This window comes from Vanessa tameamea, chromosome 21, assembly GCF_037043105.1.
Source record: "Vanessa tameamea isolate UH-Manoa-2023 chromosome 21, ilVanTame1 primary haplotype, whole genome shotgun sequence".
In the NCBI taxonomy this organism is placed as follows: domain Eukaryota; kingdom Metazoa; phylum Arthropoda; class Insecta; order Lepidoptera; family Nymphalidae; genus Vanessa; species Vanessa tameamea.
The window spans coordinates 8319141-8336720 of NC_087329.1; the positions used below are offsets into that span (position 1 = coordinate 8319141).

At 32.0% G+C, this 17580-nt stretch overlaps 1 protein-coding gene across 1 annotated transcript; it reads left to right on the top strand.

Moving 5' to 3' along the window:
- The first annotated feature begins 927 nt into the window (after positions 1-927).
- LOC113395664 (14-3-3 protein epsilon) lies at positions 928-17345 on the top strand. Its single transcript, XM_026633321.2, has 6 exons — positions 928-1139; positions 2410-2573; positions 10306-10461; positions 12973-13131; positions 15195-15384; positions 15488-17345. Exons 1-6 carry the CDS (start codon positions 1076-1078, stop codon positions 15541-15543), a joined length of 789 nt encoding a protein of 262 aa, XP_026489106.1. The 5' UTR covers positions 928-1075; the 3' UTR covers positions 15544-17345.
- The last annotated feature ends 235 nt before the right edge of the window (positions 17346-17580 follow it).

Genomic DNA, 17580 nt, shown 5'->3' on the forward strand with positions numbered 1-17580 from the left:
CTTATCAGATATCGATGATCTGATTTTGTCAAGACTCGCGAGTGGTTAAATATATCTTATTTCGTTATCAGATTGTGATATTCACATTGATATAAAATGTGGCGCCATCTAGTAATGATTGATTTTTTTTACTAATAAATATTGCTGACAGTTGTCATTTCAAGGCATACAGTATATAGATTTTATATATTAGATGTAATATATTAAAACCCCAAACATTTTATATTAATAATATACAATTTATAACCTAGCGTAAAAATAAATATAATTATTTTATTATTTGATGTAGACATAAAATTAAACAATTCTATAATCTTAGCAAACACATATTTCTGTATTTTTATAAAAATATATTCTATGATGAGTTCATTCATTTAAGCTTAAGTATATTTATTATAATTTAATATATACAAATAAATGTTACCTAAATTTTTTTTTATGCATCTATAATAACATCATTCATATGCCGTTACTCTTTTATTTACTTTTTTTCAATATGTCCTTTGATTCAGTTTGAAAAAAAAAATGGCTTGGACTATATACTCTATTATACACTTGAATCTAATGCAAATGTATTTTACAATTTTTTCAGTATATTTATGGCTTTAAAAATGAAAATTTTGGATTTTTCTGAATTCATTCTGTCCATGTATCCAGTTATATTATTTGTAATATATATGGATTCACGACACTGAACGTTTCATGAAATAATATTGTTGGACAATTTTTATTTGAAATTATTAAATAGTTTTTTTGTAAAAACTACAAAACCTTTTAGTTTATAAAATTGACATTGCTTCTTTTAAACAGTTTATTTTTTTAGAAAGTTCATGTACTTTGAATGAAAAGTATTAGAAAAATTGCATGTAATATTAATCATAACTTACTGTGGACGTTTTACGCATGACCAAATTAATGGCAACATCGAAAGAGCGGAAACTGCCATTTCTATGACGTCATGGGCGGAGTTTAGTTGAAGATCGAATTTGGATTCGGTTGGCGGGCGCGGCCATCTTGGTGAATTAGTGACCTGGCGATTCGGTTTTAGTTAGTGAAAAATCATTTGTCATCCACAATGTCGGAAAGGGAAGATAATGTGTATAAAGCTAAGTTAGCCGAGCAGGCCGAGCGTTACGATGGTGAGTACTTATTTTTGGTATATCTTAAGTATTAGGACGTTAAATTCCTTAGTATATATGCCGACAGTTGAAAGAAGATTTCTTCGTATTTCAAATTTTTTTAACATATCATCTCCACTGGGAATCTCTTTTTTAGCGTACAAATATGTACAATGTATTAATTTTGAGGACATTATTAATTTAAGTCCTATAAATCGATGGCATTCGTTAGGCTTGGTCAGCGATCGATGCGTCATCCGCCGGTGGGATGCCCTTTACCTTTTATTCTGTGATAAAAGTATGAGAATTCCAAAAGAAAATGCAAACTAGCATTCCGAAAAATCAAAATTCCGAATTCTTATTAACGAAATATCTATTTCTGATAAGCGAGTGACATTTGCTTGGCAAATGTATAAAAAAAAATGTCCTTATTACTTCTCAGTAGTAATATTCGATCGATGTCACAGAGTTCATTCATGCATAGCCTACCTTGGATAAGTCAGCCGTTTAGAGATTTGGAATGTTCTCGATTTTAGGGTAAAAGGTCAGCTCAGCTCGAGCTAGATTTCCACCTATTGTTAAAGATTCTACATAAGATGTGAATATCTCTGTCTTTTATCACACATTCACGTCTTTTGTATCTCGATAAGAGTTAAGTTCTTTGTAAAGGTTAATCTCGCCTAAACTTTCACATGTATGATTCATACAAACTCTTGAGGCGTAATATCTAGTGCACAGGCTAATCATTTACATTTTGAAAATAAAAAATATATGTACACTAAATAATAATTATTTTTAATTCATTCACTGAATAAAAATGCTGACCTTAATGTCAACGCCGTTGTTAAGAATATAAATTAAATTATAAATGTAGTATGTCTCATGACCGTATTTCGTTCGTAAGTATTAAAATATTCTTATATTTTAACAGCTTTCTCTTAATGAATTGGAAAAACTTCAATTAAATATATTATATAAATGAAATTTCAAATTATACTATGTTTTACTTATAAACTCTAGAAGTAGTAGTAAATGAGCAGTTTCATACTAAAAATCAATTGTATTTTTCTGTATTTTAAGTGATATATCGTATGTCAAAAAAGTCCTATTTGGTCTGTTTGTCATTGTGGAATAAGTGAATGGTAATAAAAACAATGACCGTTATACCAATGATGTTCATACATAAAGTATTACCTTGACCAAGAAATTTGTACCTTGTAATAATTTAAGTAAAGTTCTCGAGATATGTCTTAGTTTAATGATTTCTTGATGACAAGTATTTTATTTCTAGAAATGGTGGAGGCTATGAAGAATGTGGCCTCACGTAACGTCTCAGACAATGAACTCACAGTTGAAGAGAGGAACCTCCTTTCAGTCGCATACAAGAATGTGATTGGCGCCCGCCGAGCCTCATGGAGGATTATATCCTCAATTGAACAAAAGGAAGAAACAAAAGTACGTACATTATTTCTCTTTAACCATTATAACTGAAGGGATTTCTTAAAAAGGAATATAACAAATTATTGATTTATATAGAAGTTAATGGAGGCTAGATTTTTATCATTATGAATGATGTAAATTACCTTATTCATTACTCTTATGATTAAATTTGCCTTATGACAAACCTAAGTGATGAAATTTGGCACAAAATGTGAAGTGCCACACCCATGTGGTTACAGATATCAATAAAAAAATCTTTAAGTGATTCTATACATTAACAAGATAAGTTCTCTAATTTAAAGAAAAGATAGATTAATTTATCTTATTTAATTTAAGGGTTGATTGTTATGGATAAATAGGTATTACTTTAAAAAATATAACTGAGAATTTGAAAATATCATTAATAAATATATTTTTGCTTTGATTGGTAAATTTATATAAACACAATTATCAGGGGAATCCCTTATACTTATAATACAGTTTAACAAGCAACTTATGAAATAAACCAGTTATAAAATAAATGAAACAATTTCTTTAATTTTTTTTAACAATATAATTTGAAACATTTCTTTATCTGTTTGGTTCCTCATTAATACTTTAAAAAGTAAGCAAGTCTGTACACACTGAAACCACAGCTTATTTTTTCATTTAAATGATTAATAGTTTTATAAAGTTAATTTATTCCTCTATTTCCTTTTGAAACATGAATGAGAACAGAACAAGATACACCTAGCATATAATTAAAAAATTACCTAATAATTGTTTTGAATGATATATCTTTAATATAATAAACATTAATCTAGAGAAGAGGATAAATTAGGTAAAAAATAAAGTTACAAAGAAATTTTTGTGCTGGATTACAAGAATAGTCTGTGCTATGTATGATCAGTCATTCTCTCCCATGTGTGAATAATTGGTTTATAGCACAATACATGTCACGTATACAGCAACCTGGTGACTGAGCCTTGCAAAATATTGAGTAAAGGAGATGATAAGTAACACAAGTTTCTTTAATGACCTTTTTTAAATTTGTAGACAGCCAACAAGGTAAGCACCGCTGACACTCTCCCAAGTGCCTAATTTGTTATTATAATTCATCTTGTGCTAGTCAATAAAGGAACCTGCAGTGGAGAAACATAGTTGAATATATATACACATATATGTATTTACTATATTATATACTCTCAACTTCAACCCAATGTGTTAAAATAATGATAACTCATATTCTGGAATAACATGATAATTTTTAAGTGTATCTACATTTCGTAGATTCTTTATGCTCCATATTAGTGGATATTTCAAAGAAAATTAGAATCCATATTTGTAAGGAAAGTTTATTCATAGGTTATGAGTATTAAATTAAGTTAAAATTTTGCAGTTATAGAACTAATGAGTACCATCAGTTACAGCTCAATATTTGGATTAATAATTTCATTCTCTAGAATTTTTTCAAATTTCTAGCATAAGGACCTGGCTGACTCTTATCATAATTCAAAAGGGTTTCACCTAACTAAACTTATCAGACTAATTTATTTCGTTCTGGAGAACAAGCAAATGTTAGGTTAGGTTAACCTAACGAAACTGGCACTGGTACTGTTTGCGGCACGGTTTTAGAAGAATCATCCCATTTTTTAAATTTGAAAATACTTAATTTATAATACAAAGATTATAAAAATCTAACTTTAATATAATAGTTAGATATAAGGCACAAATTACTATTTGTATGAAGTTTGCGTCTTATTATAAAAGAATATTTCTATTTAATTCTCTTTTTTATTTGTGAGATTTTTTTAAGAACAAAAATAAGTAAGATAAATGAGCTGGGTTTGAACTCCGATAAGAAGGTATCAACTTTGGTCCGTAAGACCCATTCATACCTTTTACGTATTGATTAATATGATATGAATATAAATTGCAGAATTGAAGGACTCGCAAAAGCTTTACAATACCATAATCGATAAAGTATAACGAAAAATGGAATTATGTCCTTGAAAATAGTAAAAATACATACATAGATATTTTTATGGTGGAGAAATATACGGCATCAGAAAGTTGTTATTTTTGCGTACTATAGTATGAGTTTGTTCATAATACAAAAACCTAAAAGTGGGTCCAACTTAAATTATATGGTTACATAACACTTTCTAGTGCTTGGAAATTTACTTAGTGCGAGTCGCGTCTGGGTGGGTATCGACCACTAACCACTTGTTATACCGTAAAACATTTCCAAAGTGAAATGTGAGTGAGATAGGTATTAAAACATATGATACAAGATGTTACTTAGGATTAGCTCAAATTTTACAATACGACTTTTTCTATAATGCTTCCAATTATAATTTAAAAAAAAATCAAAATCGAATTAATTTTGCATATTGTAAAAAATCCATTTATTAACAATTAATTGCTCATGAGTATGTTATACTTAGAACATATCGATTTTGAAGTAAAACTTACTTTTGCTCTCACGTTAAACCGTGTTTAATCTGGGTTATAATATACCTCCTCTGATCCAACCGTAACACACTGAAACTTAGTAAGGTTGAATCGTAACAAAAAAAAGTTTTTAATTCATTTTAAATGCCAATTGCCAAATGCGCAATTTTCCCGAAACGGTTTCACAAACAACATTCATTCGAATTTAAATTTTAATACGGAAAACGTTATAAACGTATACGAAAAAAAATAGGTTCCGTTGGTGCTGAGGTCAAATATAAGCCAAGGCCGGCACGAGTCTGTCCCGATTTGCATATTGATCAAGAATTTTCCAACTGTAGGTTGACCTGTTCTAATTTGAAAATTACAACAGGATTTTGATTATAATACCTTTGTCATTATAATCGGAAACAAAAAAAAGCATGTGTTTTATAATATTCACCTCATTTGTCTTATATGTATTTTTATTTGTTATTTACTCGCCTCGTACCCGTAATAGTTCTAATTTTTTAAGTTTCCGAAAAATATGTTTATATTCTCATTATGTTTATATCATCAACATTGGCGATATCATCGCAGATCGTCTGTTCTATTGAATAAGGTTACATGAAGGTAACTTATAAGGAAAAAAATCTTCCAACAACGGGAGTATACTTTAGAATGAAACTCCTTTATGGTGTTGAAACTTTCACGTAATAGCGTTGAATAAACGACGTGGAGAAAAAACCCTTAAAACTTTCAGTAAATTTCACATGTCGTGCCTCCCTTGTCGAGCTCCCCTTGTAAGAGTGAAATACTAGGCTGATTGTTCGTCGTTGTTTCGAGCAATACTGCATCGAGTCTTAATAAAATTTGCAAAGAAATAGTTTAAGTCGGCTAAGGCTGTAATGTATAACATTATGGTACCACCCATAATTACAGTTGTTATTTGTTGTATTAAGTTGAGGATTGGGTTCAGATCCCGATTAGGTCCAATAAAAATGGTAGTTTGTACTGCTTTACCTAAAGTACGTACAAACGTTTATTCTCCCGACGTTTCGACTTGCAATCCGATGGAATTATGAGAGTGAGAGAATACTGAGTACACTTATGTGTGCAAACGCTTGCACTATGATATATCCTGCGTAGTCGGCTAGGCTAATATCAACATTCGCCGCTGTGGCCGAAGTCGGTCAGAAGGACATAATCATCATAAAACTTGACCGACAAGACATAAAGTCTGTGCGACGTGCGTATAAATTCATCTTGCAAGCTTTATGCTTGAAATGAAGTCGATGTGAAAACGAATCTATCGATTATATTTTATCGATTCGACTATATATAGTCGACCAATTCAAAAATAAGCTCATCAACTAATTCTCTTATTTAATAAACTGATATGACTAAAATCAAAACATAGATTATAAAAAATAACCACAATACGTTGGTCTAAATCCATTAAAATATGTATGTCTATTACATTTTGCTCAAATTACTTAGCAACAAGTAAGTGTCCGCAATAAAATTGAAATTAGTTTGTACCAGTCGTATTTACCGATGTGATAAACCTTGACTTGCTTACTTATTTTTCTTCCAATTCTAAATAAGGTTAAGTTTATTGTTTAGAAAGATTTAAATTAAATTTCTGTACCCATCCTATTAATACATTCCAATCAAGATCGAGGACAAGATACGTAATCAATGCATTCTTGCTTATCATACTATCGATTACAAGTAGCTTGTTTTTTTCATACACAGGTTTTCGTGTCTAAACTTCGTGATGCGGGCAAGTAGGCATACGACAGTCAAATGTACTCAAAAAAATAACATTGTTGTAGTATTCTTTTCACTATGCTTTAGACTCCGTTTATTCTCTTAAAGTCATTATATCCCGACATATTCATTAAATACCCGATGAGATGGCTATATAAGTTCCGAGTTTGATTTGGTCCAAATAATATAGTCAAGTAACTAAAAATTAATAATTTTTTGTTCGTTTAAATGCCGAATTCGATTAACGGGTGCCAGTTTCTGTTTTATTTGCAAAAAAGATTTAGATATTGGGTATCAAACGCTACAAATCTTTAATGCGACGCAAAATGAGCATTACAGACCCACGCAGTCACTAACAGATCGGAACCGAGAGCAAAGTAGACGTATGAAGAAAGGGTGTGCGCGGCACGGAGGCGCACGGTGGCGCACGGAGGATAACCTTGAAATCTAAGAGTATGAAATGCTATTAAAAGTCATCAGCAATTAATATATAGTTATATTGTTAGGTTACTTTAAATAAGACGGTAGTATTTTAATATATTCTAACTATTGTTTAAAAACTGTCACGACACGACGTCACATTCTTAGGAATCTGTACTAAAAAGCTATGTAGTAGAAATACTTTAGGCGATTGTGTGTTGATGTATGTTATATTAAGGCGTGAAAATGTAACGATTATACTACTCAAACAGCAATCATGACGTCACAATAGACGTCGGAGCTACGTAGCCGATAAGATAAAACAAAAACCACAGTTGCGAATCTTATCTATATTATAACAACAAATTTGTGTGCAGAGTATAAGGGCATAAACTGTTAATGAACAATTACTTTTAAATATACGATCACACATTGAATTTAAAATTATTTGTTAGGAAGATTTATAAAAATTGCGCCCTTGAACACACGGTCCTGCTTGAAGGAGTGACATGCTGTGATTACATCGTAATTCTATCACCACAAAAAAATCTTTTGTATTTTTTCGATTTCAAAAAGAACAAAATAAATTTGTAACGCAATATAATCGCCAATTTTGAACAGATTTAGACAATTGGTTTTGCTGAATTAGATTCTCATTTAAATTCGAGGGAAAGGCTACCTCTAAAAGCGGAATAAGGGTTAGAAACTAGAGAATTCATTTTTCACTTGTTGACTGTACATTATTCGATACCAATACATTAGCAAATTATAGTATATTTTTAAAATAAATGTATTATAATTTGTCTCCTTTTTAAATTTTAAGATATAAGTCTAACACTTATACTGTATAAGAATTCTAATCAAATAAATAATACTTTTGATTGAGAAATTTTTATAAGACCGATACCTAAATTTTTATTTAAATATTTTAAATTTTGATGTCTGTAGTCAACTTTTATCTATATTTATTTTAAGCGTTGTTGTGAAAAGATAACATAATATGTAATGTATTTAGACTCTAATAATAATTTAAACATGCGAAATACGGATATTGATACGGGACACTAAATATATTAGACAAGGATTAACATAGAACATAATGTGATGTTTATCTTTTAATTATAACATATTATATGCCGTAATATCGACTTTGATACAAATAGTAAATTGAAAATATATTTTTTTAAGTTGCGTAACTTCTATGCGTTTGCAAGTTTGAAACAAAAGACAAAATAAAATTATAATGAAATACAATTACGAACAGATGTAGGTTACGAAATAAATACAATTTTCTCGTTACCATTTCTTTGGCCGTCAGACGTTTATCGGCGGTGTAATTCGTGTAAATTTAATTCAGTGCATTTATTAATTACGATTTGTAATTAGGTCATTAGAAAGTATAGCCTATTCCAATGGCAGGAGGGGTGATGACGACTAAATGATTTTAATTTTATTTGATATGATAACATCCATAGTCGATATTTGAAATAATCTGGAGTATTTATTGCGGGTTCGTGAAAAAAAAAATGCGTATATGTCGGCGATGTTGTTATCAGAACTTATGTAGGTAGTTAGTGGAATCACTATTGCACTGACTACTTATATATAAAGTTTAGTTTTTATTTAATATATCTTCACCTTTTTTTAATATGAAAATAAATGTATATTAAATAAATAACTGTTGTAGTGCATAATAAAGGAGAGCTGTAGGAAAATCCCATGGAATATGTGAATATAAGCTTGGTTTAGGAGTAAAGCCATTATAGAATAGGCTATATACCAATAGGTTAAATACTAAGCCTTAGTGCAGTCCCTCAACATGAGTATTCGCCTGTATTGTAACCCTTCAAATTCTAACATAACTTAAGTAAATTGGAATTACAGTGCGCAACCTCGCAAATTTAATTGATTTTATGTATATAACATAATTGAATCAATATTACCAAGCTCAATGTAACTGCTTCGTCAGACATTGTAAAAACAACTACCACGACTGCAGGTGAATGCTAAAAATGTAATCATAGATTGTTACATTAAAAGCGACTGCTATTAGTCAGGAACCACCCTCACTCACATATTACATTACTGTTTCGCGATCCTTTTTAAGAAACTTTCCGGAATGTTGCCTTACATTTCGGTGTGTATATTTACTGAAGACTAAAAAATATATGTGGTACTATATTCGTACTGTAGGCTGAAGTTTAGTATGTTAAGTTTTATAGACATTTATCGCGCGACGTATTACTATTTCCAAAATACTATGGTCCCTATTAAAATAAATTTACATCGTACAGGCATATCTAAATAATCAAAATTTGCAAAATGATCGCTTAAAAGTAATATTTGAAGTAAATTCTCCAAAATAAAGCCGATAAATTTTAAAAGCTTGATTCATTCGATTTCTTCAAAATTGTATTGCTGAGTATAAATTAAACTTTAGAAATGATATGAATTTGATTCGAATCGAATTCGAAAATAAGGAGAGGTTGGGTGTTATGAGATTATTACTTGTCTGTCACTAGAAGATTAATACTAAAATTTAATGCTTTGTACATCTCGTTTAAAACATGTGAGTTTGATCCTAATGCAGTTTGACGGCTTTATGGCTTTACTTAGAGCTATTATGATCTCTGAGAGCTGTATTACTCTTGTCTAACTTGAAGCAGTCTGCCTTGCGCCGTGGATTATATCAAGCTGTGTTGACAATCCGATTTATTCCTTTGACGTCCTATGACCTATGCCACTTTAAAAAATGAATTTTAAACGTTCAACGCAAATGACTGTTGAGCTATGCTGTAGTACATATAAGGATTTATTTATAACTAGGTTCCATAAATTCGTGGAAATGAAGTTCATTGACGTTTATTTAATTAAGATAAAATAACATGATGGTCGTTTTGTTTCAATGAACGGAATTACAGTGTAACGTAAAACGATCCAAAAAACAGTTTGATAAAAACGGCGTGCAATTCAATGACACAAACAGTCGATTTACACATGCGCCATGCGGGCAAATCGATGCCTATATACTTTTTTCTTTATTAATGATTAGCTATAGATATGTTACAGTCTATTATTCGAGACAGACATTTGAGTTGATTGTAGGAAGGTTTTACTAAGTAGGATGTTTGTGTGGTTGCAGGGCGCGGAGGACAAGCTGAACATGATCCGCGCCTACCGCAGTCAAGTGGAGAAGGAGCTGCGCGACATCTGCTCCGACATCCTCGACGTGCTCGACAAGCACCTCATACCAAGCTCGCAGACCGGCGAGTCCAAAGTTTTCTATTACAAAATGAAGGTAATTCTAGTAAATAATTTATAACCAATTATTTATTTTATTATGTAACAGGTCAACGTGTATTCGAGCCTCAATAATACCAATCGATATTCGCTAACTACGTAGTTACCTACAAACTAAATCGGTTCCAAGAAGTGCCATTATTTATACCGTTTCATTATTTTGTTTTTAAACAATAAAACAAAGGGGTTTTTTTTTAATAATATATTTTCTTCGAAATGTATTATTTTCTTAAATTCTATCGAAAAGTGATGAGTGACAGTAACAAGGTACAGATAGATAACAGATATGAAAACAAGTGTCATAACGACATAACAATCGAAGGAGATACAAAGAAGCTGTGATAGATCACCGCCAGAGCGGTACCTTGATTGTTAATAAGCGCTAATGAGGTTGACGACGTATTTCCTCATTAAGAACGTCACGTGCCGTTAATATAATTCAGAGCGCACGAGCCGCTGTCATATTGTATATTTTCTTAGCGAGAACACTGCTTAATCCACTTAAATAATTTATTTAATTATTTAGAGGTTTTTAAAACATGTAGTCTAGAAAGCGGAACAAGTGCGCACTGAGCATATTAAAAACTTTTTTCCTTGAAGTTATAAATAAGCACTTCAATGTGCTATGTATCTAACCAATTTATAAAATAAATAGTCATAAGACTTACAATTCGTAGAAGTGTAAAAATTATACTATTTACCCAAATCGCGTAAGTTATTATTTATGACTAACATGAATAGCACTTAAATCTCCGATGAAATCCGGCGTTACTTTCTGAGTCTATGGCGCTTAATAAAGAAATCATTTTGGCAATACTCCATAGAATTTATCTTACTAGAAATGACTGTTGGCAACTGGAGATAGTCTTATTTCATATCCACGATGGAAAAACACTTTTGCGTTGCGTCTAGATTCTAGAAACTACAGCTTTTTAGACCGCACCCCTTGCATAATGCATCCCCGTTTACGACTTCGTCGCGTAACTCGACTACGTCTGTGACGTCACGCTTGGCAAACCGATGAACGAGGTTGTACGAGCCCGCCACTCGCCGTGACTCAAAACTAGGATAATCAATACGCGTGAAGAGGCTTTGGCACGCTCGCCACTTATGTAATCCTGCCTCGCTCGTTACTACCTTCACGTAACTCGTAACCAAAAAATAAATTTTCATCGACTGCTGGATTGTTTCCAACGTCGTCATTGAAATAATTGCATTAACTTCCTCTAGCGATATCACCTTGTAAAAATTGTAATGTATATTAGACGGTTATCCTATGTATATAATATCAACTCTAAAACTAAAGTGTTATTAAATTTCAATTTGATAAAGAAATAGTGGATTTTATATAGGTAAAAAAAATCGTATTTTATTGTCCTAAAATCTTCAGTTAATGTATATCATAACAAAATTGCATCTTTGTTACATTTGTTTTAGTTTATTCTACGCTATAAATGATAGCTTAATTCCATATTGTGTTTCGTATTGTTATTAGATTCCTCTGAGAGAAGTTAGAAATATTCAAGCAATATTTGCACATTAAATATGCAACCTATGATTTACCTTTATGGAACCGGGGAGCATGTACGTTTATCCCCGAGGGGTTCACGAAGCGCTTTTATTACGCATGCAAACATAGTATGAAAAGTCTAATAGTAAACTGTTGTTTAATTAAATTACATTTTGTTCTCAAGAAATTGAAATATACTATGACATTTTTTTTAAAATGTTTCTTTAATATATGATTAGTGATTTTCATTGATGTTTTATAATTATCCTATGTAAGGGATTTCTGGCAGTTAATCTTGCAGAATAATATCAATGATTTTACATGTGCTCTGTGACAATGTTCCGATTAGTTATCATAAAAAACAAACAACCTGTGCAAATACAAATAACTAAAATTGAAGTGTGTGTGTGTGTAAAGCCAAAAAATTATCGCCATTTTACTAAACGCATATGAAAGTATTTATATAAAAAAAATATCCATCTGTTTGTTCCGGCTGACCTCGAAAACTGGACCGTTTTTATTGTTAGGTTAGGTTATGGACTCCTTCTATAACACGTATGAAAATCATAATGTAAATGAAAGTCGACCTTGTTTTATCTCAAAAACACGTATAAAAGATAATGAAGTGGTTTTTAAGGGCTTTAAAATGATTCTAAAGGACAAAATCATTGTAAAAAACATTTATACTATTAGTTTAATAATCAAACCAGTTTCACTGTTTTATTTTTCACTAGTGCAAGTAGGGTTTGAAGGATATTCTAGAAGAACTTTCTAGAAGTGATAGATGATGTTTATAATCAAATGTCTTCTGATCATTCTGCATTTGTATTATTAAATATTATACATTTGACGGAGGTGCTTTGGTAGTGCTAAGTTAAATGAAACCAACAATTTAAAATTTACTGTGTTCTATTTTTAAATAAGACCTGGGTTCTTATTTTATCGTAGTCTTTATACTTGGCATTATATCATAAGGATTTTTTTTATTTCCATTTACAGGGTGACTACCACCGGTACCTGGCCGAGTTCGCGACGGGCAATGACCGTAAAGAGGCGGCCGAGAACTCACTGGTCGCATACAAGGCCGCCTCCGACATCGCGATGACTGAGCTGCCTCCCACCCACCCCATCCGTCTGGGCCTTGCGCTCAACTTCTCAGTGAGTACATCTTGCATTTCCTCTTTACAGCATACAAAATTATATTTCATTACTTACAATACAAAAGACGATGAATGTAACGTAAAGTTCTTATATCTTCTGTATGCATTAATCTCACCACCACTGACAAGTATTTGTAACTACCCAAATTGAACAATTGTCGATATACTATCTTATGATATCTTGAAGTAAATTGCCTTGAAATGTTAGCTCACTATGACTTCTTAAGAAGTGTAATTAATAATTAATGTATTAACCATTTTCTGCTTTTATATATTATACCCAATGTAGGTGAAATTACTGAATGGTTTTTAATTCATAATTAATTAAAATATATTATAACTCATTTTAACATTTTTAAGGTCAAATGAAATAAAATCAAAGAAATTTCATTGTAAATTATCTTATTTTCACTTATTATCTTTATTTCAACAAATTAAATAATTCAGAAGAAAATGCACAGAAACAAGAATGAATCTGTACTTTTTTAAATCATTGAATACATACTTGTTTCATTATTTTTACAATAGATGCCAAAATAACTATTCATTACATTGTATTGGAATAGTATTAAGAATCAATTTTACTTTTGAAATAACATTTATTTAAATGTTATACATATATTCCAAACGTGGTTTAAGAGTGATTTGATCATTATAAGAGTTTAAACCTCCGGTATAGACAGTCTCCAAATACGCCGAGCTATTTGAGGTGTTAATCACCAGGCTTACCGCGTCGGACGAATGCGTCACACGCTGATGTCATTTAATAAAGAGACCTCCACTCATTTCGCACTAGTGCTGGGTCATTCCTGATTTTACGTAAAACGAAACTAACCAGTTTTTTACATTCACAAAACAGTTCTTTGAAATGTTTATAAAAAAAAAAACGGTTTGTTTTCATAGGTTCGAGAACTTACTATACTAACGATACTTTACTGAAATATATTCAACACTGGAGTCATATTATATAATTTTAAAAATAGTCGACTTTATAATTTACTTGGATTAATTCTCCGTTATACTCCGTGCATATTTGCCTTTAAAAAAAAGGTTAAGAAATATTTTTAAATTATTTGTAATTTCAACAGTACGGCTGAGGATTATTATATTATAATAATATTATAAGCAGTCAATACTAAATCTGTAATAAAAAAATAATAAGCGTATTAGGAGCCTACGAAAAAATGTTTTTTTTTGTTTCGTAATTTTTATTTATTCTTCTACAAACAAATTTGTATTGTATTTCTTTAGGAATAATATCCATTGTAGTGTATTCGTTAATTCCAATCCAAAGTAGTTTCTTATAACTGGTTTAATATTCATACAATAGTATTCCTGACGGCGATCAAAATAGTGTTTAGTCAGTTACACGTGATCGAAAATGGTTCGTGCAGCAGTACCAACAAAATGGTTTTTCGATTTAGTTTATTCTTCTACGACTAAATTTGTATTGTATTTATTTAGGAATAAGATTCATTGTAGCATATTCGTTACTTCAAATCCAAAGTAGTTTCTTATAACTGGTTTAATATTCATACAATAGTAGTCCTTACGGCGATCAAAATAGTGTTTAGTTAGTTACACGTGATCGAAAACATTTTGCGAAGCAGTACCAAAACGACGGCCGCCAGTGCCGAGTGTCATCTCGTTCGTTTTAAAACTATATGTCCTATGATCAAGAAATAGTTCGTTCTTTATAAAATAACTAGTTCTTAAAACCGTTTTTGAAAAAAACTCCCAGCAATATTTCGCACACATTAACTTATTTCGTCTCTTACATACGAATGGTACTATTATAAACGAATGCGTGAATAACGTTACTATTACTTGGCGCAAGTCCAAAATCGTAACGCATTTTTATGTCGATTCACATGCGAAGCTTTTTCAGACAATTTAATGTTCACTGAATTTAAAAAGTCATAATAAATAGATTGTTACCATAGATTCTATGTTAATTTTAGAAGTTTTTTTTTAGAGTTTTCGACCTTTCTTAACCATACAATAATTTAGAAGTCCACAATTAACGGATAATTATATAAATTGTTTGTTTTGTCCGTCTAGGTATTCTACTACGAAATCCTGAACAGTCCGGACCGCGCGTGCCGGCTCGCGAAGGCCGCCTTCGACGACGCCATCGCCGAGCTCGACACACTATCCGAAGAGAGCTACAAGGACTCCACGCTCATAATGCAGCTGTTGCGCGACAACCTCACGCTTTGGACCTCCGACATGCAAGGCGACGGCGAGTCCGGTGAGTACCTTTGTTTTACTGGTATATGAACAAAGATTGTACGAAACTAAATAGTATGAGGAGTTTTCAAAACATTTTACTAATGTAATATTTTTTATCGCAGGTGAAGCCGAACAGAAAGAACAAGCACAGGACGTCGAAGATCAAGACGTGTCGTAATACTTTTTAACATTCTATTTAAATATAATAAAAAAAATAACTATAGTATCATGTAAGACCCAGCCCTCAATGACAACCGGTTGTAAGGTATCCCAGCAACGCGCCTCCGGGACGTTCTCAAACTACTCGCATGCATACACTGAGTAAATTGGCCGTTACATTCGAACTCAACGTACATTGCAACTTTCGTTTATGTATCGTGTCAAATTATCTATGAGTAATATACATTTTAAATATGTACTTCTTTTGATATATTCAATGTTTCGTTTTCGATTACGAGAAAAAAATATATAATGTTTAAGAAAAGTACTTTGGTATTGCATTTTATCTGTATGTTCTAAGAATGTATTTTCTTAACGGTTCACTTTAAATTGATCTCTAATGTTAACTTAGCTTTCTCTGCTCCGGCAACTGTATCACTTCGCGTGTAACCACGCAGCCGTTGTATTAGATGTCACCAACAGGGATTTATACTATATCGTAGCGATCGCTGATAGACTTTTCCATCTTTCTAACGTCTACTCTACTAAGGTGGGAATTGTAAATTTTCTAAGTATTTTATACCGTGTGTAAAATTAATGTATTTAATTCCGTTGTAATTCACATCGTACGAGCACCATAGCGACGAATCCATTTACTTGAATAATAATAATATATTTAATTTGTATACACTATAGTGAAGTGTATGTATTATGTGGATGTAATAGATAACTCGGTATCATTTCGCATCGTATCTCAGTGCCGATTTCGGTTTGCACAAATAGTCGTTTTATACGTGGACGTTTAATGTCGCGGCGAGGTCACGTCGCGTTGCACGGCGCTGCGTCGCGGCGAGCGGGTCTTCCGCGCGCCTTGCATTTGTATACATTGATCGTTTATTGATATATTTTAAACGGTAACATTTATTAGATGATATATTGTAGTTACTCGCAATATTTAGCTAAGTGATAGTGGCGTCACCCTGTTGGTCTTTATGTATCTATCGTGTCGAGCATACGTACTCGTATTTATCGCAACAAATTCGTGTAAATCGTGACTACTGTGTAGTACTATGGTTCGTTTCGAGCGGATTCATTTGCGTTCGGTTTTGGAGACTCGACGGGAGGGGCCCGGCTGAGCTTGTCGTCGAAGACATTGTCTATGTGTCCGCGCTTCGTTCGTATTACAACTTTTGGAGTATTCACACTTGAATCGCTTTAATTACTTACGAGTATTGTGATAGAGATTTTGTATATTTTAATTTATTTTTTAATTTCGCATGTTTCTCGAAAATATCGCTGTAGCGCTACATCTCTACAAATATAACAGGACAAACGGTAGTTCTAAAGTTGTGCTAGGTTAAGGTTATGCACTCGGGGAAATTATTTATTTGCGACGTATCGCTCGGCGGCCTGCGGTGCGAGCGTTCGCGTGCGCCCGTGCATCGCACGGAACACGTGTGCCCCGCACGGAGCACATGTGCCAGCGCGCCCGTGCGCCGCAGAGCCCGCGCGCCCGGCGCCGAGCAACTCGAAGACATTCCATCTTCATACCTATGATAAAACTAAATATCTGGCCAATGTTTGTTCAAACTCCGAACTAGTGCGGCATGGCAGTGTGCAGCAAGTGCGTGCCCGAGTAAGATATTAGCGTTATTTTTATTTGAATTTGTAATATTGCATATATTTTGTTAATTTATATCCACAAAAAATACTGATGCAATTAGCCTTAGTGTTATGCAATATTGATTTATGTCCTACCATCTACATGGAAATTTATTGTAAATGACAGTGTAAATCTAATAATAAAATTCAAAAGTCCAAGCTGTAGTTTTATTGTCTGAACACATTATTTAAGATATTATTTGTTTTTTACAGTCAAAACATTTTGGATGACATTTATTCAATTGAACCAAATTTACGTTTTATTCGTAAGAAATAATTTAAATGTATAATTTATTATGTAAAATGTTATATATTTTGAGTTAGAATAAAAAATCAAAATTAAAGGGTAATTTAAAAGAACTATTTACAATTTATTTAAAACGTTTTTCACAAA

Excerpts from the sequence above, each read along its gene's own strand:
- LOC113395664 (XM_026633321.2), top strand. The coding sequence starts at position 1,076 with ATGTCGGAAAGGGAAGATAATGTGTATAAAGCTAAGTTAGCCGAGCAG. Across the intron at positions 1,140-2,409 it reads GCAGGCCGAGCGTTACGATG|AAATGGTGGAGGCTATGAAG; the intron begins GTGAGTACTTAT and ends TTTTATTTCTAG. Across the intron at positions 10,462-12,972 it reads TTTTCTATTACAAAATGAAG|GGTGACTACCACCGGTACCT; the intron begins GTAATTCTAGTA and ends TTCCATTTACAG.